Source organism: Chiloscyllium plagiosum, unplaced genomic scaffold, assembly GCF_037043375.1.
Source record: "Chiloscyllium plagiosum isolate Xiang-an unplaced genomic scaffold, Cpla_swu_hap1 HiC_scaffold_3, whole genome shotgun sequence".
Classification (NCBI taxonomy): Eukaryota; Metazoa; Chordata; class Chondrichthyes; order Orectolobiformes; family Hemiscylliidae; genus Chiloscyllium; species Chiloscyllium plagiosum.
In genome coordinates this window covers 121,905,675-121,928,539 of record NW_028270141.1, presented here as the reverse complement: position 1 = coordinate 121,928,539, position 22,865 = coordinate 121,905,675, and the positions used below count along the sequence as shown (strand labels likewise).

The 22,865-nt window shown below is 44.7% G+C and overlaps 1 protein-coding gene across 4 annotated transcripts in view; it reads left to right on the top strand.

Annotated features, from left to right (window-relative positions):
* Positions 1-22,865, top strand: part of ddo (D-aspartate oxidase) — a 73,490-nt gene that overhangs the window by 5,862 nt on the left and 44,763 nt on the right. For 3 of the 4 annotated variants that reach the window (XM_087983078.1, XM_087983077.1, XM_043687130.2), the window contains 2 exons: positions 18,651-18,825; positions 21,141-21,249. In XM_087983078.1, coding sequence (XP_087839204.1) covers positions 18,654-18,825; positions 21,141-21,249 — 281 coding nt within the window. In that variant the 5' untranslated portion in view covers positions 18,651-18,653. Of the gene's footprint in view, positions 1-4,009; positions 4,155-18,650; positions 18,826-21,140; positions 21,250-22,865 lie in introns of those variants that run through there. The other variant, XM_087983079.1, reaches the window with a different exon arrangement.

Genomic DNA, 22,865 nt, shown 5'->3' with positions numbered 1-22,865 from the left:
AATCCTTTCAAGTTTCACAACATCTTTCTGATAGGAAGGAGACCAGAATTGCACGCAATATTCCAACAATGCCCTAACCAATGTCCTGTACAGCCGCAACATGACCTCCCAACTCCTGTACTCAATACTCTGACCAATAAAGGAAAGCATACCAAACGCCTTCTTCACTATCCTATCTACCTGTGACTCCACTTTCAAGGAGCTATGAACCTGCACTCCAAGGACTCTTTGTTCAGCAACACTCCCGAGGATCTTATCATTAAGTGTATAAATCCTGCTAAGATTTGCTTTCCCAAAATGCAGCACCTTGCATTTATCTGAATTAAACTCCATTTGCCACTTCCCAGCCCATTGGCCCACCTGGTCAAGATCCTGTTGTAATCTGAGATAACCGTCTTCGCTGTCCACCACACCTCCAATTTTGGTGTCATCTGCAAACTTACTAACTGTACCTCTTATACTCGCATCCAAATCATTTATGTAAATTACAAAAAGCAGAGGACCCAGCACCGATCCTTGTGGCACTCCACTGGTCAAAGGCCTCCAGTCTGGAAAACAACCCTCCATCACCACCCTCTGTCTTCTACCTTTGAGCCAGTTCTGGTGTCAGCCCAGATAATATATTGAAGGTGTTAGCCCCCTGTGTACTGCTGTCTGTGCCATAATGTTTAGACTGATTCTAATCTAAAAAAATGAATTAACAGAATCTTACATGGATTCATGCAGTTTTTGAGCAAAGTACAAGGTAACTCTGCAAATACAAATTCACCCCACAAACGTGTATGTGTACATGTGGGTTTGTGTGTGGGTTTTAATTTTTAATAAAGTACCAACAATAATTACATTCAGAATGAATGAGACCTCACAAGTTCACAACAAATAGGAGTGTGACAAGGCAATTTGGTCCATCAAGTCGGCTTTCCCATTTAATAACATCTGATTGTGGCCATTTGCCTGCCTGTCCCCACTAACCTTTAACTCCTTTATTGATCAAGATGCTGTCTAACCCTGCTTCTATACGTTCACAACCTTGGCCTCCACAACTCTCTGTGGAAGAGAACTTCACAAACTAGCATCTCCTCTGAAATTAAATGCCTCCTTATTGCCACTGTAAATGGGACAGCACTTATTTTTAAACTAGTTTTTCATTCCCGACGAGAGGAAACATCTTCTCAATGTCCATCCCTTCAGAACGTACATGTTTCACTAAAACCTCCTCTCATTCTTCTTCACTTCAATGAGAACCGAATCAACCTGCCCAACCCTTCCCCCTCAGATAACTGCTTGTCACAGAGAGCAGACTGATGAACTTTCTCCGAATGGTTTCCATTCCAAGTATGTCCTCCTTAGGCAAGGAACCAGAACAGTATCAGCAAATGTGAGGACTGCAGATGCTGGAGATTAGAATTGAGAGTGTGGTGCTGGAAAATGGGTGAAGGGCTGATGAAGGGTTCTTGCCAGAAATGTCGATTCTCCTGCTCCTTGGATGCTGCCTGACCAGCTGTGCTTTTCCAGCACCACTCTCTTGACCAGAACAGTATACACTATTCCAGTGATGGTCTCACCACCATCCCTATCTGTTTGTAAAAAGACCTGCCTATACTCCATGTACTATTTTATATTCTATCTCAATTGCAATAAAGGCCAGCATTCCATTTACCTGGATATTGTCCGGGTCTTATGCATTTGAACATGGACTGCTTCAGTATCTGAAGAGTCATGAATAGTGCTGAAAATTGTCCAATCTTCAGTGCACATCATCACCTCTGACCTTATGATGGAGGGAAGGCCATTGATGAAGTGAGTGAAGGCAGTGGTTGGGTCTAAGACACTCCATTAAGGAACTCCTGCAGGAACGTCCTGGAGCTGAGCTGACTGATCTCCAACAACCACCACCATCTTCCTATGTGCCAGGTATGACTCCAACCTGTGCAGAGTTTTCCCATTAACTCTGGTTTTTGCCAGGATTCCTTGATGCTGCACTCGGTCAGATGTGGCCTGATGTCGAGAGTCCATGTTGGTTTGAAGGTCAAATTGATCTCAGCAACTTGGCAAGCGATGTCGTGGGTGATGATCTTGTGCTGGGCGAGGGGATCTTGTTTGGAGGGGTGAGAATGAGATCCTGGTTTTTACCTTATTTCCCAGCTCCCTCCTCACTGCTTGCAGAGCCTCATTCCTCTTTTTATCAAGACCGTTGGTACCAACATGGACCACAACCTCTGACTGTTCTTCAGAATGTCATGCAGCCACTTGGTGATAGCCTTGACCCTGACACCAGGGTGGCAACATACACCTGTGGCTGCAGAAATGTCTATCTGTTCCCTTTACAATAGAACCCCTGATGGTAACTGCTCCTTCCACTCTCTTTTTTCCAACCTTTCCCGTTGAGAAGGTGGTGCCACAGACTGGGATTTGTTGCATTTTTCTCGTGGTTTCACTCTGTCTGGTGGCCATCCATTCCCTTTCTGCCTGTTCACCTACCTCACTGTCTCCGCTTTCCAGACAGATCTCACACTTGCAGATGCTTCACAGCCATTGGTCCAAGTTCAAAACATGGACTTTGAGTTGTTGCAGTTGCCTCATGCACAAGTGGTCACTCCAGACACTAGAAATGTCCCTTACTTCTCACAATGCAGAGAAAGGACATTCCATGTGGCTGAACTGTCCTACCATGACATTCCATTCACTCCCTCCAGTTTAAAGAATATTAAATATATACTAGAGAGTTTAACTTATTACTTGTACTTTAATCAGCACTATATCGAAGCTAATAACCAACAGTATCTGCTGAGCAGCCAAACTCCCAACTTCCCTGAATGGTCACTCTTGGATTTTTTTCCCCAAACTCGGCCAGGTTTTCCAGTCTAGCCCTGAAATTAATGGAGTGAGCCCCCTCTTACCTCCTTCTAATGTAATTCTCTCTTTGTTCAAATAAGCAGATGAAAACTGTGCCTACACTAAACATACGGGACACAGTCTCACTAACATTCTGTTGCGATGCTTCATGGTGCCTCAGTGGTTAGTACAGCTGCCTCAAAGCGCTAGGGTCCCAGGTTCAATTCCAGCCTCGGGTGACTGTCTGTGTGGAGTTTGCACAGACAGCGTGGGTTTTCTCTGCGTGCTCTTGTTTCCTCTCACAGTCCAATGATGTGCAGGTTAGCTGAATTGCCCATTGTATTCAGAGATATGTACACTAGGTGCATTAGTCAGGGGAAATGTAGACTAATAGGGTAGTGGAATGGGTCTGGACGGAATAGTCTTCAGAGGGCCAGTGTGTACTTGTTGGGCCTAATGGCCTGTTTCCACACTGTAGGGATTCTATGCAATAATTTTCCTTTAACCAGGGAGTTCCGTTCCCCTTGGAACAAACCTCATTCCATTTGTCCCCCTAATCACTCACTATACTCGCTGGAGTGATTGGAATGAGGTCAACCAGGTGGAACTCATACAATATGAGTTCCCTGATTGGGGCCGTTAATCTGGTCCAGTCAGAGAGGCCTGGCTGACAAAATAAACAGGAGTGTCAGAGGTTCTGCTCACTCTGAGAGCTGGCTCTGAGGGAGCAGGATCAGTCAAGCACTCCCCGCCTGTAAATGCAGAGTGGCTTGGTTACAGGATACCAGCTTTGGTGGAGTTATTTCACTTGCAAACTAGCAGTGGGATGCTGGTTCTGGGATATTCACGTACCTCTGTACCTCCCAGTTTGCTATCTCCCACCCTCTTAAAGATGTTCTCTATTTGAAAAGTGGGCAGGTTCACATTGTCCCACATTACCCTGCAATTGCCAATTATTTATCTTATCCAATCAATTAAACCTCCCGCCTCCCCCTGGACAACTCCCTTTCTCACTCAGCTTGAAGTCAGAGGTAAATATCGTCGTTGTCTGTAAGTGCTGCAGGATATTTACAACTTTGAATAAAATATAGTGTCGAGATTGGCGAGCATTTGTACATACTTGTACATCTGTAAATGTGTAACTTACCTTTTAAGAAGAAAGTGAGGCCAATAACATGACACATGTGAAACATGTGCAGACTGGGGCATCACATGCCCTTGAGCTCGACCACCTGGTCACCCTGCTCTGACTGTCAAGCTTTTCCTTTCCGGGTGCTGTCGGCAGGAATGAGCGTGTTATTTTCCACTTGGCTCTCTGTGTGAGTACTGGCTGCTGGTTACAAACGGGGATGGGGTGCTGGGGGAGCCAAGATGTTATGGATGTCCAGGGGAGTTAGTGACGAGAATGAAACAGACGTGGTTTCGCAGACAGAAGGAGAGACTGGGAGAGTCAGTAAACAGGAATAAATACCCCAGAGCTGCCTGAACTCTCTCCGCCGTGTTGCTGAATTTGTTTCTATCTTGCTAACCCGTCCTTACGATCAACACCTTACTGCTGATCTGTCAGGATTTTATTTCGAAAGCACCCACCAGTAACTTTTCTGAACGCGTTACCTTCTCCCTCGGCATACTCTGAGGGGGGGGGGCAACTCTGTCGGATTGTCTTGGGTATGAATATTAAACCCCTCAAACTATATCCCGCTCTCTGTAGAGGCTTGAAAATTGTCACGACCCCCTCAGGGAGAGCTGTGTGTGGTGGGGGAGCTGGGAAAGAGTAAAACCAGCAAATCCCACCCGCCCCCTTGATACGTGGAAATGAATCTAAAGGGGACCAGCGTGAGTCTGATTTGCAAGTGTCACTGTTTCTGCTACTGCTACAAGTACAAGCGGGGTGTGCCTGTTATTGTGGGAAACCGAATAATAGAATCCTTACAGTGTGGAAGCGAGCTCTAACAGTCATATAACTGAATCCATGGTGGCTTCAAAATGCTCCTGTGCAAAGGTTTGTGTCCAAGTTCATGAGTCACAGAAAACCAGCCCGCGGGTATAAGGACAGATCATGGAATTTTGGCATTTATTGCTCAAGGAGTGGACTGTCAAACTGGGAAATTGTTGCTGCAGCTGTTACGGGTATCAGTGAGCTAGCACTAGAGTCCCTGTACAGTTTTGGCACCCTTACTGGAGGCAGGATATAACTGATTCAAAGAGAAGATTATAGAGATGAAAGGCTTGTCTTCTGAGGAGAGCTTGAGCAGTTTAAGCTCAGTAGAGTTTAGAAAGATGAAAAGAGATCTAATTGAGATATATAAAATGTTATAGGGATTGACCAAATGGAGATTGTTTCCTCATGTGGGGCTATCTAGACTGGGGTGTCACAGTTTTAGGATAAAGGTAGCAGTTCTAAAACAGAGGTGGGGAGAAATTATTTCTCTTTAAAAGGTTGTGAATCTGGAATCCCCTCCCGCAGAGTGCAGTGGATGCTGGGGCATGGGGTAAGTATAAGGAGGGGATAGACAGCTTTTTAATTACTAATGGTATGAGAGATTATAGAAAGCGGACAGAAAAGTGGAGTTGAGACTGAGGATGAGTGAGTGTTGAATTACGTACTCCTGCTCCTAGTTCCTCTGTTTGCTCCTGACTTGTGAATTGTAGGTAGTGAACAGGCTTTGGGGAGTTAGGAAATGAATTATTCACCAGGGATTTTCAGCTTCTGACCTTGCAGACAAGTCCAGGTCTCTAGTATTGGTCGGCACAGTGGCTCAGTGGTTAGCACTGCTACCTCACAGCGCCAAGGACCTGAGTTTGATTCTAGCCTCAGGCGACTTTGCAAACCCCACACAGACGTTCTCTCTGTGTCTGTGTGGGTTTCCTCTGGGTGCTCTGGTTTCTTCCCACAATCCAAAAGATGTGCAGGTCAGGTGAATTGGCCATGCTAAACTGGGTTAGTATGAGTTATTCGTCAGATGGTCAATGTGGTTTGTTGGTCCAAATGGCCTGTGAGATATTAAAGGGTTCATTTGTTCTGCTGACATGTAAGAAATTGGATGGGGGGGGGGGTTGTTTTTCCGTCTTGCAGGCAGGATGTGACAATCTAATCATACTCTGTAAATGCTACAGTTTAAGGAATAACCTAATCACACACTGTTATGAGGAATAATCTAATCAATTTACATTGTTTTTGGGTGGCATGTGACTATGGGGGAGTGGCGGGGGGTTGTGTTTTGTGTGCATGACTGACTGTGATGTAAAGGGCAAAAGTGAGGACTGCAGATGCTGGAAATCAGAGTCTAGGTTAGAGTGGTGCTATCTTCTCCCCAACCCTATCCCACCCCCCCCCCCCCCCTCCCATTTATCTCTCCAACCTGGAGGCTCCCTGCCTTCAGTCCTGGTGAAGGGCTTTTGCCCAAAACGCCGATTTTCCTGCTCCTCAGATGCTGCCTGACCGGCTGTGCTTTTCCAGCACCATGCTAATCCTGACTGTGATGTAAAATCCTGTATAAAGGGAGGACGGTTCCCTTGATCAGACAGGCTCGCTTGATATGCTCCACAAGCATCGTGAAGAGTGTGAAGCTGGTACTTGCTGAAATAAATCATGGCTGTTCTCAGAAGTTGACGTATTGCAGTTGCATCAAACATGTGAGAGTCTCAAGAATGGAACCTAACACCTGTCACCACACTGTAGGGATTCTATAATTCTGTGATTGCTACCAGCAACCCGGAGACAAATAAAATTCCTGTATGTTTTATGCACTTAGTTGTGGTTATAGTGGCTGCTGCCTCTGAGTGGAGGGGGGGTGTGCTATGAACATGCGCACACACTGGAACATAGCGTTCCAACAGCACATGGCATTTCCGGCCAGTGACCAAGCGGCCGGAGGGACCGAAGTGTCACAAAGATGGTGCTGCCAATATAATCCACAATGATAGTGAGGTTCTCCCTCCTTCGGAGCAGCTGGTTTCTCCCCAGCTCCCTGATGGACTCAGCCTGAGGAACCTGGAGAGGGTGCAAGAAGTGGCCAAGGGAGCACAGGGAGCTGGTCACTGTGTGTGGAATAGTGTGCACGCAGACGCATCCTGAACCCTGTCACAGCCAGACAATACCGCCATCATTTTGATTCTTTGCCTTTTAAAAGCTATTGGCGGTGGATTTAGAGGGAGTTGTTTGGTTGAGTGAGATAGTTGAAGGTAGCAGAGCCAAACGGGAAACATACTAACCTGCTCCACCAGCTAATAACAGCGATGACTAATCTGACATCAACTCAACTGTCCCAGCCCCTTCCTTAACAGACCTCAAGCTTGTTTACCTCTGGTTTCAACAGATTTGAAGATGAAGCATCCACAGCCCATGGGCTGGAGAATTCCAAAGACTGACAATCCAGCAAAAGAAACATGTTTCTTGCAAAATGTGAATGTTTCAAAAACAAGTAGTTAGCTGGGCATTGTCACTTAACCCATCACTAGGGCCCCAATCTATTCACTTGTGCATTGTCTGAGAGAATTTCACATGTTGCCGCTGGTTACCATGCTTCAGTTTGATGTTGAGAAACAAGATTTTTCATTGAAAATTGAGGCAGTCTGGGTGAGTTGTCGAACATTTATACGTCACAGCTTGACATTTTTTCTGAAAAGGGAGTTTCAGAATAAAGTTTGACACAGAAATTGTTTTTCACTCTAAGGCTGTCTGAACAGTTTTTCTCACATTGCCTTATCGCTCTGCTCTTTCTGGTTCTGAACACTGCTCAAGTCTTGAGAGCATTAATAATTATTAGATTTCGCTACAGTGTGGAAACAGGCCCTTCAGCCCAACAAGTTCACATCGACCCTCTGAAGAGTAACCCACCCCCCTCTGACTATTGCACCTAACACTATGGGCAATTTAGCATGGCCAGTTCACCTGACCTGCACATCTTTGGATTGTGGGAGGAAACTGGAGCACCTGGAGGAAACCCACACAGACAGGGGGAGAATGAGCAAACTCCACACAGTCGCCCAAGGCTGGAATTGAACCTGGGTCCCTAGTACTGTGAGGCAGCAGTGCTAACCACTGAGCCACCATGCCACCCCAGTTAGTGGTTAGTTCAGTCAAAAGGTCATGGGTTCAAATCCCACCACTGGAAATTACAGAAACAAATCTTGGCTCACATGCCAGTGTCATACTGAGTGTCTACTCAACGTCCTTTGACACCAAGTTGAAGAAAAGCAAAAATTTATTTTTTTTTGCATCTGTCTGTCTTGGTTTAACTGTCAAGCAACAGCTCATTCAGATTATCTGGTCATTTTCACATTATTGTATGTGGAATCTTACTTTGTGCAAATTGGCTGTTGTGTTACTTGCATTACAACAGTTACACTTTCAAGATAATAATTAGTTATAAAGCATTTTGGAATATCCAGTAGTCAAGGATGTATATATGCTACATATAGGTAAATCTTCTCTCTAGATCCAGTTGTGCTGCTCGCAATGTGGTCCCCTCTACATTGGGAAGACAAAGTGCGGACTGGACGCCCTCTTTGCTCTATCTGCAAAAATGACCACAAGCTTCCAGTTGCCTGAGACTTCAGCACCATCACCCTGTTCCCTGGCCACTATCTCCATCTCAGGCTTGCTGCAGTGCTCCAGCGAAGCTCAACACAAGCTGGAAGAAAAGCCCTTCATTTCCAATTGGGTGCCCAGCACCCTTTGGGACTCAATATCGAGTTCAGTAATTTTAGGGTCTGAGCATCCTCTCCAATTCCTTACCCTAACTGCACACCCCGTCATTACACAACCTGCTTTTAGCACAGCCAATCTTTTTTTCCCCGCTAATGGCTCCCATTCTCAGCTTTTCTTTCACCTCGGCCCACCATTAACCATTTCTCTGTCTGCCAAACTACTCTCTCTCTCTCTCTATCTCTCTCTCTCTCTATCTCTCTCTCTCTATCTATCTCTCTCTATCTATCTCTCTCTCTCTATCTCTCTCTCTCTATCTCTCTCTCTCTATCTCTCTCTCTCTCTCTCTCTATCTCTCTCTCTCTCTCTCTCTCTCTCTCTCTATCTCTCTCTCTCTATCTCTCTCTCTCTATCTCTCTCTCTCTATCTCTCTCTCTATCTATCTGACCCTGAAATGTTAACTCTCCAATTTCTGTTTTTGTTTGGGATAATTAATTGTTCATCATTTTTAACATTGTGTTCATAAACGCGAGAGTCAGTAATATGTCTGACAATAACTTCAGATTAATCAGTACAGTATCAAACTGAGGCACCATGCAGAGTACAGCAAACAGTCCTACACCTTTATACCTGTACATAAAGATCTTCCTGATAACTGTGATCAAACACAGTCATTTGTATTGAAGCTTCCTAGAGTTGCTGCTGAATGATGCTTCAAGGGATCCATTTGTATGAATTTGAATATATCCAGTGCTCCAGTCTTTTGCTGCCTTGAACTCTGAGCTTTCTATGAGCATTAGATAATCAATAGAGAGCCACATACAGCATATCTTGGTCACTCCTGTTATGGTGATATCTCAAGTAGACAGGCAGGAGGCTGGAAGAACACAGCAATGCAGGCAGCATCAGGAGGTGGAGAAGTTGACATTTTGGATGTAACCCTGGAGCAATCCTGAAGAAGGGTTACACCCCAAACGTCGACTTCTCCACCTCCTGATGCTGCCTGGCTTGCTGTGTTCTTCCAGCCTCCTGCCTGTCTACTTTGGATTCCAGCATCTGCAGTTTTTTTGTCTCTAACCAATAATAATACCACAGTGGCTTTTGCTTCTTACATTCCCTCCTTGTGAACAATGACTTATGTCCGAGGTTGTCATTCTGACACAGCAGAACTGTTGCAGGCTCAGGAGAGAGGTAATCTGAATTTCTTTTGTATTTCCCCTTCTCTGTCCACAAATAAGAATGTTTTAAAACTTTATTTCGGTTTCATTTGAAATAGATTGTGACATGTTCCCCCAAACCAAAAGTTTGAAAAATGCAATTTTTAAATGTCAACAAACTTTCTTTAGAGTTTAAAACCCTGGTATGGTTTATTCATCCTTGCACCATGTGATCAGCCATCACCAGTTATCTTGAAGTCCAGTGTCATCCTGGACTTGAAAAGTTAACTCTTTCTCTCTCTCTCCACAGACAATGCCAGGTCTGCTGGTGTCCTAGCTTTCAGATCTTGTGGACCTGACAGCATGGATTAAACCAATTCCAACTCATTCATGTGGTTTAGTCGCAATTGTACACCAATGTTTCTGTGGGTTTTTTTCTATACCAGAATAACATGAAAGTGATACTTATAACCCTGCATGGCCCTCCTAATTTCCCCATGGATACTGGCACACTTTTTGCCATTTAACACACCATTCAACCGAAACTTCAATTTATTTTTCAATGTTATTTGCAAGACAAACCTTGAAATTTGGTGAATTCAATTGAGGCATTCAGGAGGACATTGGATGATTATTTGGAAAGAAACAATGTGCAAGGATATTGGGGGGAAACGATGGGAGATTGACTTTGAGTAATGGTGTTCGTTTGATGAGACGATGGCTGTAATACTCTGCGATTCTGAGTCTTCCTTTCCTCAGCACAGCACTTATACATAGTTAAGGGCAGCACTCTTAGTTAATGTTGATATTTACCTCCCTCTCCCACATTAATGCCTGCACTCCCCAAGCCTAAACTCGTAAGGAGCGACTTTATTTTTTGTCGTCCCATCTCTCACACACAAGGTAAATGCTGCTGCAGTTTCAATTAGTTCCAACTCAATGCGAAGTTTATTTAGAGGTTCCTGTTCTATGAATATTTTGCCCCACAATTGCAGTGGTCATTGAGGAGAGGGGGCCAGTTTTTAATCAGGATAATCCTGAACCATGATTGCCAAAGAGCTGATTCTAATGGGTGACAGACATCAGTCCTCTCCAGACCTCAAGTGTTGAAGGAATAGAGTTCTGAGGAAGGGTCACTGGATCCATCATGTCAGCTCTGATTCCTCGCCACAGATGCTGCCAGACCTGTTGAGCTTTTCCAGCAATTTCTGATTTTGTTGCCTGTAACTGTATTGAACATTCATGTTTTGAGCGTTCTTTTTCTGTTTTGGTTTAAGCATTTTCTCCCTAAGGAGATGCCTTTTACTTGAATGTTTCCATGGGTTTCTTTCACCATCTGCTATCTTGGCAACGTGCCCATTCTTAAAGAATGATAACGAATGAATAGTTAATTGATGAATACCGGAAGCACTCAGGAGGTCAGGCATTTGTGGAAAGTGGGAGAAAAAACATTTTTGTTATAATCCTTTAAGGGTCTTAAGTCTCCACAAGCGTTCCTGGCCAGTTAATTGTTCTCCGCATGTTCTATGTTTTATTTACTTCACATTTCTGGCATTTGACAGTATGTTTTCAGATAGTCTTTTTGTTATTGTACAGTGGCTCAATATTTCACAAGGATTTTTGATCAATTACAGACGAGGATGGTTAATTGGTCTGTTTCAAATCATTAACCCAGAAAGATGTTAAATATTTCCCCTTGCAGCACTTAATTCTTAAACAGATGTCAGTTCACCGTATAGATTGCTCTTTGTATGAAGAACCTTCTGATATTAGTCTGAAACTTGTTTGAATCTATTCCCTTGTCTTGTTTTTAGTTTAAAATGAAGGCACATCTTAAATCTTTTCCATCTGACTTACCTTGTGCCCCGTGCTGACCAGCTCGCATTTATACACGGGATAGGGTATTCTTGTCTTCTTTAAATGTTTTTTAGAAGGATTTTTCTGACTCTAGCTGCCTTTTTAAATGCATCCCTTAAGGTTCAATCATCCTGAATTCTGTCCTATTCACTCACCCCCCCTACTCTGTATCGTATTCAGCTAACTTCAGCACAAGTAACAACGAAAGCCAGATCTTTTTTTAAGGTGATGAAATATTTGTTATGCCAAATGATTGTTCTTTTACAAATCATGAGAACAGCATAGCAAGGACTGAAAAATAACATGAATTCAAAATAAGAAAGTACAGCAGACTCTATACATTTCTTAGTAACGGGTTTCGGGAATGTTAGAATATTATTAGATTGTGGTACTGAGACACATGAAATCAAAGTAGAAACTGGAATTGAGGGACTGGTCAGTGATCCCTTTAGATATCAGAGCCAGGGGTTGAATGGTCTCTTTCAGTTGCTATGGTTATGTATTTAACAATCAATGAGACCATAAGAAATAAGAAGAGGAGTAGGGCATTCAGCTCCTCGAGCCCTCATGGCTGATCCAACATTTCTCATGTCCACTTTCCCTCCCTTTCTCCATAATCCTTGATTCTCCACTTCAATAATCCATCTCAGCATTAAATATACATAAGGACTCTGCCCCCTCAGCTCTCTGTGGAAAGGAGTTCCAAAGACTCTGAGAAAAGAAATTGTTCCTCATTTCAGACTTAAATTGGCGTCCCTTTATTCTGAGAGGATGCCCTCTGGTCCTGGACTCTCCCATGGGGTGGGGGGGGGGGGGGGGGGGGGAACATCCTCTCAGCATTTACCCTGTCAAGCCCTTAAAGAATCCTACATGTTTCAGTGAGATCACCTCTCATTCTTCTAAACGCCAGTGACTAGAGTCCCAATCTATTTAATCTTTGCTCAGGAAACAATCTCTCCATACCTGGGATCATCCAAGTGAACCTTCTGTGAAGCACCTCCAATGAGATGATATGTTTCTTATGTATGTGAACTGAACTGCTCTCAGTATGTGAGATATACAACATATGGCTGAGTACACATTGCAGCAACATGCAGATTTCAATCTCCATATATAAAGGAGGTAGTTTTGGCGAGTTGCAGTTTGCATGGATGAGTAATGTTTGAAGTTTCACTGTTGGACTGAAGATAATGTTATGACCATAAGACACAGGGGTAGAATTAGGCCACTTACCCATTGCATCTGCAAGACCCATTCAATCATGGCAGGTATGTTTCTCAACCCTACTTTCCTGCCTTCTCCCTATGACCTTCAACCCCTGTTACCAATCAAACCCTACACGCAATGACTTAGACTCAAAAGCTGTCTGTGGCTATGTGTTCCACAGATTCACCACCTTCTGGCTGAAGACATTTCTCCTTGTCTCTGTTTTTTTAATCTACCATCTAACTGTTTATTTCATGTATATTTTGCTACAAAATACAGTGAAAAGTGTTGTCCAGTGTCACCACTCTGGCGCCGCATTAAAATACAAAACATAGAACACAAAGGCAGAACAATAAAGAAACAGTGCTCAACTTTACAGTCCTTCTGTTAATTGCCCCATTATTGTCCATGCACCTGGTGGCCAAGCCCATGTCCCCTTAGCCATGCCACCACCACTGGCTCAGCAATCGCCACTCTTCACTGCCATCTCACCTCCACCTACACTGTCATCACTAGGGGCCCTTGCTAGTCCTCACCAATGCAGATGTACCCAGTAGGCATCGTTAGCCACACCAGCCCAAACCCAACTACGCCACCACCATGAATCTTCATCGGGCTCACCTTACCGCTGCCAGGTCTCATACTGGGCCCAAACTCGCTTCTACCACAACCTTCATGGTGGACGCAGACGCTGCCAGGAACCCAGACTTGTCTCCACCGCAGCAGCCAAGAGCTGGTGCTAGGACCACCTCGTCAATGCGGAAGGACTGGGCTCACTCTGCACTGGGCTCATTCACCACCGCAGTTCGAAAGGGTCGTCCCTTCACTCTGAGGCTGTGCCCTTGGTTCCTAGTCTGTCCTATTGGTGGAAACATCTTCTCCATATCCCCTTTATCCAGGCCTCTCAGTATTCTATAAGTTTCAATGAGATCCCCCATCATTCTTCTAAACTCCATTGAGTACAGGCCCAGAGTCCTCAACTGCTCCTCCTATGACAAGCCCTTCATCCCCGGGATCATTCTTGTCAACTTTTGCTGGATCCCCTCCAGGGTCAGTACATCGTTCCTTAGATACAGGGCCCAGAGCTGCTCACAATGTTCTAACTATGGTCTGACCAAAGTTTTATCCCCATTTTGTATACCTCTACTCCGTATTCTCGCCCTCTTGAAATGAATGCTAACATTGCATTTGCCTTCCTAACTGCCAACACAACCTGCATGTTAACCTTTAAGGAAGTCCTGAACTAGGACTCTCCAGTCCCTTTGTGCTTTAGATTTCTGAAGCCTTTCCCCATTTAGGAAATAGTTTACACCTCTAACCTTCCTACCACAGCATATAACCTCACACTTTCCCACATTGTATTCTATCTACCACTTCTTTGGTTACTCTCCTAGCTGTCCTTCTGCAGCCTCCTGTCCCTCCACCTATCTTTGGAGGTGCAAACTTAGTGACAATGCCCTCAGTTACTTCATCCAGAAGGTGTGATACCCAAGGCCTGTTAAAGTCTGCTCCCTGGTCAATTGCAGAATGTGCTGCTCTACCTAAATCAGTCAATCAATCCCCTTGAGGTCACTATTACCAGTCTGATTCTTCCAATTTATTTGTAGATTAAAATCCTCCATGATTATTGTGGCCTCTTAATCATAGGCACCCAATATTTCTCTTGTATACTTTGTCCTATGTTGTGATTACTGTTAGAAGGCTTGTAGATCGTTCCCACAAATGACTGTTTTTCCCTAGTATTCCTGATCTCCACCCAAACCAATCTTACGCCCCGACCAACTGAACCAAGGTCCTGTATAACTATTGAGCCAATACCATCTTTGATTAGGTATGCCACCCCTCCATCTTTACTGAGCAGCTTCTCTAATGTCATTCACACCTCATTGTTCAGAACCTAGTCCTTGTCATCCTGTAGCCCCATCTCTCTAATAGTTATCAGATCATATTTATTTACATAGTGCACAGTATCAATTCAGTTACTTTGTTGTGAGTGCTACATGCATTGAGATGCGGAGCCTTTACTTTCTTTTGTTATCTTTGTCTTGACTGTTGGTGTTATCTTAGCCTCTTTATCTCTTCCTCCATTTCTCTGACTCTCACTTTCCATTATTTGGTTCGGACGAACATAATTCAAGCTCAGTTCAGGCCGAGACCGTCACGATGGTACAGATCCCACTCTTCCCAGTGCAGCTGCCAATTCCCGACCAGCAGATACACTTCTCCCACATCGGCCTTTGAGATGCTCACTCACCTCTCTAATCTGACCTGCCTTGTGCTAATTTTTGTGTAGCCTGGGTAGCAACTAGATAAGGCAGATGACACAGCCCCATGAACTCATTCTGTTTGATAACGCCTACATGATCCTGTCCCAACTTCATCAGTACATTCCTTCTTGAATGGCTTCCTGTACCAGGGTGCCATGGTCAGTGAGCTGATGCCATGCTGCAGCCCCCACACTCTTCAAAACAAAATCCCAAACATTTTAGCAATTGTAGAGGCTGCTCCTGCCCTCTGGGTCCCCTTCTCTTACCTCACTTGCTGTCAAGCTTTCTTCCTCCCTAGTGTCTGCAGCTCAGCATCAATAATTCTGAGCCAACGTTTTTTTAAAAAAATTTCATTAATGTATTTTATTCTTAAAAATATCTTCATACGCATAAATAGTCGCTGAAGCAATTCTGTTCTGTACTGTAGCATATGAAGAAACAAACATCAAAGTTTGATTCTATCCAGCAAACAAACCAAAGGCATCTCTTAAATTTACAAGATTACATTTACATATATTTGAGGCATTGGGAGAGTCTGATTACCTTCAGCAGAAAGACCTCAGACAGTGGTCCTTCCCCACTGCCATGGCGGCAGCTGCCCTGAGCTTTAGTGTGTACCTCAGCAAGTCGTCCTGGGCTTTGGAATGTGTCAGTCTGCAAAACTAGAGGGCAGGATCAACTCCTTGCTCTGGAAGATCAACAACTTTCGGGCAGATCAAAGAGCGTCGTTCACCGAGTTGATGGTCCTCCAGGTACAGTCGCAGTTTGTCTTGGTGTGTGTCCCGGGTAACAGACCGTAGAGCACAGAGCCCTGCATCACGGAGCAGCTCGGGATGAACCTCAACCAAACTCGCTACATCCCTGTTCAGTCTTTCTTTAGAAAGGCCCATCCCAGCAGGAGATGGGTGACAGTCTCTATCCCCTCGCAGCTGCTTCGAGGGCAGCGTGCGGTGGTGCACAGAGTCCAGGTGTACATGAAGGATCTCACAGGTAGTGCCCTTCTCACCACCCGCCAAGCGCGCTCTTGGTGCTTGTTGGAAAGTTCTGGTGATGAGGCGTTCTGCCAAATGACTTTGACAGTCTGCTCAGGGAACCATGTGACAGGATCCGCACTCTCCTCCTCCCTCAGGGTCTCGGGGACACTGTGCTGACCATTTCCTGATTAATTTCAAAAATATACCTTGTCACAAAAGCAGTTTGGTTCTGTACAGTCACATATCAAGGAAATAAACAAAACATTGGACTTTGATTTTATCCAAAATACCAAAATACCAGATGGCCTCCTTCTTTAGAGACCGCAATTTCCCTTCCCACGTGGTTAAAGATGCCCTCCAACGCATCTCATCCACAAGCCGTACCTCCGTCCTCAGACCCCACCCCTCCAACCGTAACAAGGACAGAACCCCCCCTGGTGCTCACCTTCCACCCTACCAACCTTTGCATAAACCAAATCATCTGCCAACATTTCCGCCACCTCCAAACAGACCCCACCACCAGAGATATATTTCCCTCCCCACCCCTTTCCGCCTTCCGCAAAGATTGTTCCCTCCGTGACTACCTGGTCAGGTCCACTCCCCCCTACAACCCATCCTCCCATCCTTGCACTTTCCCCTGCCACCGCAGGAACTGTAAAACCTGCGCCCACACCTCCTCCCTCACCTCTATCCAAGGCCCCAAAGGAGCCTTCCATATCCATCAAAGTTTTACCTGCACATCCACCAATATCATTTATTGTATCCGTTGCTCCCGATGTGGTCTCCTCTACAATGGGGAGACTGGGCACCTCCTAGCAGAGCGCTTTAGGGAACATCTCCGGGACACCCGCACCAATCAACCACACCGCCCTGTGTGCCCAACATTTCAACTCCCCGTCCCACTCTGCTGAGGACATGGAGGTCCTGGGCCTCCTTCACCGCCGCTCCCTCACCACCCGACACCTGGAGGAAGAATGCCTCATCTTCCGCCTCGGAATACTTCAACCACAGGGCATTAATGTGGACTTCAACAGCTTCCTCATTTCCCCTTCCTCCACCTCACCCCAGTTCCAAACTTCCAGCTCAGCACTGTCCCCATGACCTATCCTACCTGTCTATCTTCTTTTCCACCTGTTCACTCCACCCTCATCTCTGACCTATCATCTCCATCCCCTCCCCCACTCACCTATTGTACTCTATGCTACTTTCTCCCCACCCCCACCCTCCTCTCATTTATCTCTCCACCCTTCAGGCTCTCTGCCTGTATTCCTGATGAAGGGCTTTTGCCCGAAACATCGATTTTACTGCTCCTCGGATGCTGCATGATCTGGTGCTTTTCCAGCACCACTAATCCAAAATACCAAAGACCTGTCTTACACGTACAGTAATAATATTTACAAATTTTTGAGGCATTGGGAGGGTCAGAAAACTGAACGGACCCCCATTTATCTTCATCAGGTCGACCTCGGACAGTGGTCTTTCCCCACTGTGCCTTGGCGGCAGCTGCCCTCAGCGCGTAGCCCTGGGTATTGCAATGTGCTGGTCTGCAACACTCGAGAAGGGTCAACTCCTTGTTCTGGAAGACAAACAAGTTTCAGGTGGAGCAAAGAGAGTCTCTCTCCTCCAGGTGCAGTCGATGTTTATCTTGGTGTGTGTCCCAGCGAACAGAACGTCGAGCCTGCGTCGTGGAACTGCTTGGGATGAACCTTGACACAAACCAAGTTTTGAGTTCCTGCAGTTACATCACTTCCTGCAAGCATCCCAAAGCTGACACGTGACAGTACTTCACTCCCCTACCATCCCTGATGTGTATGCGTGTGCTAATGAATCAGCAATTAACTAATTTATAATTAAAATAGCCTTGACTTCCCTAAATACCGGCACTGCCAGTAAGCTTTACAATACTGATCAGACAAGGCAACACTTACAATATTGTTTAAACTGAGTTTCTAATAAAACCCGTGACTGATTTATCTGCCCCTTTTGTTGCGTAGAATTGGACAACAAATGCTGGAGGCTGTGCTTTAAAAAAAAGTGTAGCATTAAAAACCCACCCCCTCTCTCAGCACTCTACTTAAACCGCACTTAAAGTATCTCTTTAAAAGCACCAAATTCCCAAATGGACTCACTATGCTGCTGCCCCACTCACATGAAGCTTCCCTCCAACTCTGACCTTGCTTCCTTACTGACTGTGTCTTCTCTTCATGCAGAGCTGTGATGGGGGTCTCCCTTCATCAACACTTATCCAGCTCCCTATCAGCTCACCATCGGTTTCTCAAGGGAAATTAGGTGGTGTGGGAAAAAAAGGTTGCTGTTGCCAGCAATGTCCAGGTGTTGTGAGTGAATTAAGAAAGCTCCCTGTAACTAACCTAAAGGCAGACAGTGTTTTTACTGCAAAGTCAGAGCTCTGACCTTACTCAGCAGAAACCACATTTAGTCATAGAGTCATAGAGATGTACAGCATGGAACAGACCCTTCGGTCCAACTCATCCACGCAGACCAGATATCCCAACCCGATCTAGTCCCACCTGCCAGCACCCAGCCCATATCCCTCCAAACCCTTCCTATTCATATATCCAACATCTGTCAATCGGCTTTATTGCCCCAAAGCAGAATTTGACAGCAGCTGCTTTATTGGGGTTGGAAATCTTGTTGTTGGGGTTAATTAAGGATGTTATTTCTAACCCTTTCTTTCTGCTTTCAGACCATGGACAAGATGCGAGTTGCTGTGATTGGAGCCGGTGTAGTGGGGCTGTCTACTGCTGTGTGCATAGCAGAGTCTATTCCAGATTGCTCTGTTACTGTGATCGCAGAGAAGTTCTCCCCTTATACAACTAGTGATGTCGCTGCAGGAATCCTCAGCCCACACTTCTCCCGAGGTGAGTCGGCAGCGAATGAACTCGCCCCACATTTAGTTTGATTTAAAGGCGAGGAAACAGCAGCAAGAGTCAGACCATGTGTTACATTCCTGGAATAAACCAAATGACCTTGCAACAATTTGGGATTAAGAGCCTGCATTTATATAGTGACCAGCACATTTCTGAAAGTGCTTTTCAGGCAATGCAGTGCATATGGGGTGTAGTCACATGTAATAGCAGGCTTCCACCATACCACCACGTGATAAAGACCAAATAGCATCTTGCACATGAAAATCATCTTCAGTTAAAAAAGAAAAAAATCCCGATATAATTGACAGTGACTTGGTGGTTAGCACTACTGCCTCACAGTGCCAGGGACCCGGGTTCAATTCCCCTCTCAGCGGACTGACTATGTGGAGTTTACATGCTCTCCCCGTGTCTGCGTGGGTTTACTCCAGTTTCCTCTGACAGTCAGAAGAAGTGCAGGTTAGGTCGATTGCCCTGGAATGTCGAGGGATGTGCAGATTAGATGGATCAGCCATGGCAAATGTAGGATGGGGTGGTGTGGGTGGTGAGCTCTTCGAAGGGTCCATATAGACTCAATGGACCGAATGGCCTGTCTCCATACTGTAGGGAATCTATTATTCTATGAACTAGTGAGCTACAGTGTAGGAGGCCACTTGTGCTGAGGTAGGTTTTAAAGAATACCTCAAAGAAGGAAAGATGTTTAGGGAAGGAATTTTTAACCTTAGTTTCCAGGCAGCATAATATTAAAGAGAAGAGGGTGCAGCAAGAGTATACACTCTAATTCCAATAAAAGGCCAGAGCAGTTGGAGCACTGAGAGGTATGATGGTTCTATAGCTAAAGGAAGTTACAGGGACAGGGAGGATATGACCACAGATAGATTAGAAGCCAGGTTTGGGCTGTTAAAATGAGAAATCTTGCTGGAACTAAGAGCTGTTGTGGTCAGCAAGCGTTCAAGTGAAGGGATCTCAGTGTGTGTTAGGATGTGGACAGTAGAAGATTACATAAACTGAAGTTAGTTAGTAAATGAGAACGTAGCCAGGAGAGAATTGGATTAGTCGAATTTGGAGAAGCAAGAAAGAGCATTTCAGCAGCAAGGCAGGACAAGCTACAGAGGGCAAGAGCCATATGATAGAGGTTATCACAAGTAAGTCAGAAGGTATGGGAAAGCACTGCGGGTTAGGAATGTGGCCTGATGAGAGGCTTATGCCCAAAATGTCGATTCTCCTGTCCCTCAGATGCTGCCTGACCGGCTGTGCTTCCCCAGCACCACACTTGTTGACTCTCATCTCCAGCAGCTGCAGTCCTCACTTTCTCCTCCTCCTTTATCACAACTAAAACTCCTCCACAACAGATGGTGGAACTCTGGAATAAAAATTGAAAATGCTAGAGAAACTCAGCAGGTCTAGAGGTATCTGTGGAGAGAAAAACAGAATTAATGTATCAAGTCAGATATAGCTCATCTTCAGAACTGAAAGAAACTGGAAATTGGTGGTATTTAGGCTGTGGACAAAGGGGGAGGAGGAGTGAGTGAAACAAATGGTGAGGGCAAAGGGCCAAGGGAATGCTCCCCTTCACCACCAGTAACGCTCCCTTTGTTACCACCACTGTGACACCATCAGCCCTGCCCTCCTTTCCCCTGTCTTGGCATCGCAGCTTTTTAATTAAACAGAAACTTGGGGGAAAGCTGAGACAATAAATGTGATACTGGAAAAGCACAGCAGGTCTGACAGCATCCGAGGAGCAGGAATGTCAACGTTTCAGGCCGAAACCCTTTGTCAGGACTGGGGAGGGGGAGGGGAGCCCCGTAGACTTTCCTATTCCTCGGATCATGTCTGACCCGCTGTACTCTTCCAAATTCACATCTGTTGCCTCTGACTCCAGCAACTGCAGTCCTTTCTGTCTCCTTGGGGCTTATCTGTTCCTTGGAGCAGTTTCCATGGCAATGCCATGACCAAGCAAAGTCCACCTGCCAATCAGCCTACACACTTTTTCTCATATCATATAGATTAGTGTTCCCTTTGAAATTTGGCATTCTTGATTCAGTCCTGATGAGTGCAAATTAAAAAAAGAAGTTTCAGCAGCGGCAGCCTGTCTCTTTATTTTAGCTAAACTCAAATTGTTTGGGAAAATGGGACTATTTGTATAACTTGAATATTTTTGTGAACACCTTGGAAAGCTTATGTCGGTGATAGTTAAGTTTTGTTACCTTTCTGTGCATTAATGGATATGGATGTCTGCTTGTGATTTTAAAATGTCTTGGTTTTTACTGCTGCTTATTTTTACACGTCTCCTATCTGTTTCAAATCAGAGACACCAATTGAACGTCAGAAACGCTGGTTTGATGATACATTTGCTCACCTCTTCTCAATCGCACAGTCAGAGGAGGCATCAGAAATAGGTGTGCAGTTCCTGTCTGGGTAAGGAGACAAATTTCATTTCTTATTGTATCTTAAAATGGCAAGTGTTTTTAAAAAAAATAAGACATTATCTATTTAGCACTCTGCACATCCCTGATCTATCAGTACCATTTGATGGGTCTTCATCTTCTGGCTAAGACATTAAACCCAGATCTGTCCAAATTTTCATAGAATCCTACAGCACGCAGCTCCTGTGGCTGTCCTGTGGCTTTGCATGCTCTTTCTAAGAGCTTCTCAATTACCTTTATTTACCTGTTCTTTTTTAATTTCAACAATATACTTTATTCATAAAAAAATCTCTTTGTATACATTGTCACCAATACAGTTCAGTTTTGTACAGTAGCATATCAAGTAAACAAAGTCAAAGTCAAACTTGAGTTTGACTATTTCAACGAACCAAAAGCCCCTCTAACACATATGAGATTATATTTTATATAGTGCATTGAAACACGAGGAGGGTCCAATAACTGAAAGGATTAGCCTTCAGCAGGTCAACTCAGACAGTGGTCTTTCCCCACTGTGTCTTGGCAGCAGCTGCCCCAAGCTCTAGTATGTCCCTCAGCACGTAGTCCTGGACCTTGGAATGTGCCAGTCTGCAACACTTAGGGTCAACTCCTTGCTCTCGAACATAACAACTTTTGGGCTGTTCAAAGAGAGTCTCTCACTGAGTTGATGGTCCCCCAGGCACTGTCCATGTTTGCCTGCTGTTTCGATTGAGCTTTTATTGAGCTATCCAGTAATCTTCTGAAAGTTTGAATTGGATCTGCTTCCACCAATTTTTCAGGCAGTGCATTCTAGGTAATAATAACTTGCTGTGAAAAAAAAACCGCCTTTTCTCTTTCCCTCCCCTGAATCTTTCGCCAATTTTTCTCAATCTTTGTAGCCTGGTTTCTGACCCATCTGCCTGTGAGAACACATTTTTCCATATATACTCCGCCAATTCTCCCCAGACTAATGAGTGGAACAACATCAGAGTGCACTCTCTTTCTTTCTCGCTTTCTTTCTCTATCTGTTTCTCTCTATCTGTTTCTCTCTATCTGTTTCTCTCTATCTCTTTCTCTCTCTCTCTTTCTCTCTCTCTCTCTTTCTCTCTCTCTCTCTCTTTTTCTCTCTCTCTCTTTTTCTCTCTCTTTTTCTCTCTCTCTCTATACTTTATTGAAGATGTGGGCTAGGTACCACATTGTAAGGGGATGTCAAGAATTTATTGCAGCATCAAAATAGAGCTGGTGAGTGACAGGAATCAAAACAGGCAGGTCCTAATTGAGTTTGTATAGAGCAGCAGCATAGGGATAGAATGAGGAAAAAAAATTAAGAAATCAAAAGATTGATGAACATGAAAGATTAGGCAGGCCGAGGGGAACAATGTCAGAAGCTGTATTAGTATCAGAGCAAAGGAAAAGAAAGCTGCACTTCCTATATCTAATGTGAGATTACTTGGAGGAGGCAGCGTTGTGTCTGAGGGTAGAGCTGTAAGGCAGGAAGATGAATTGCACAGAAAGGTATGCAGGACCTGAAAGGTGATTATTATTGTGAAAATCTAATGTTACAATTCATGGGTTTTACAGCTGAAACATTTTTACTTTAGGAATCCAATTTGAAGTGTTGTCAAGCTGAAA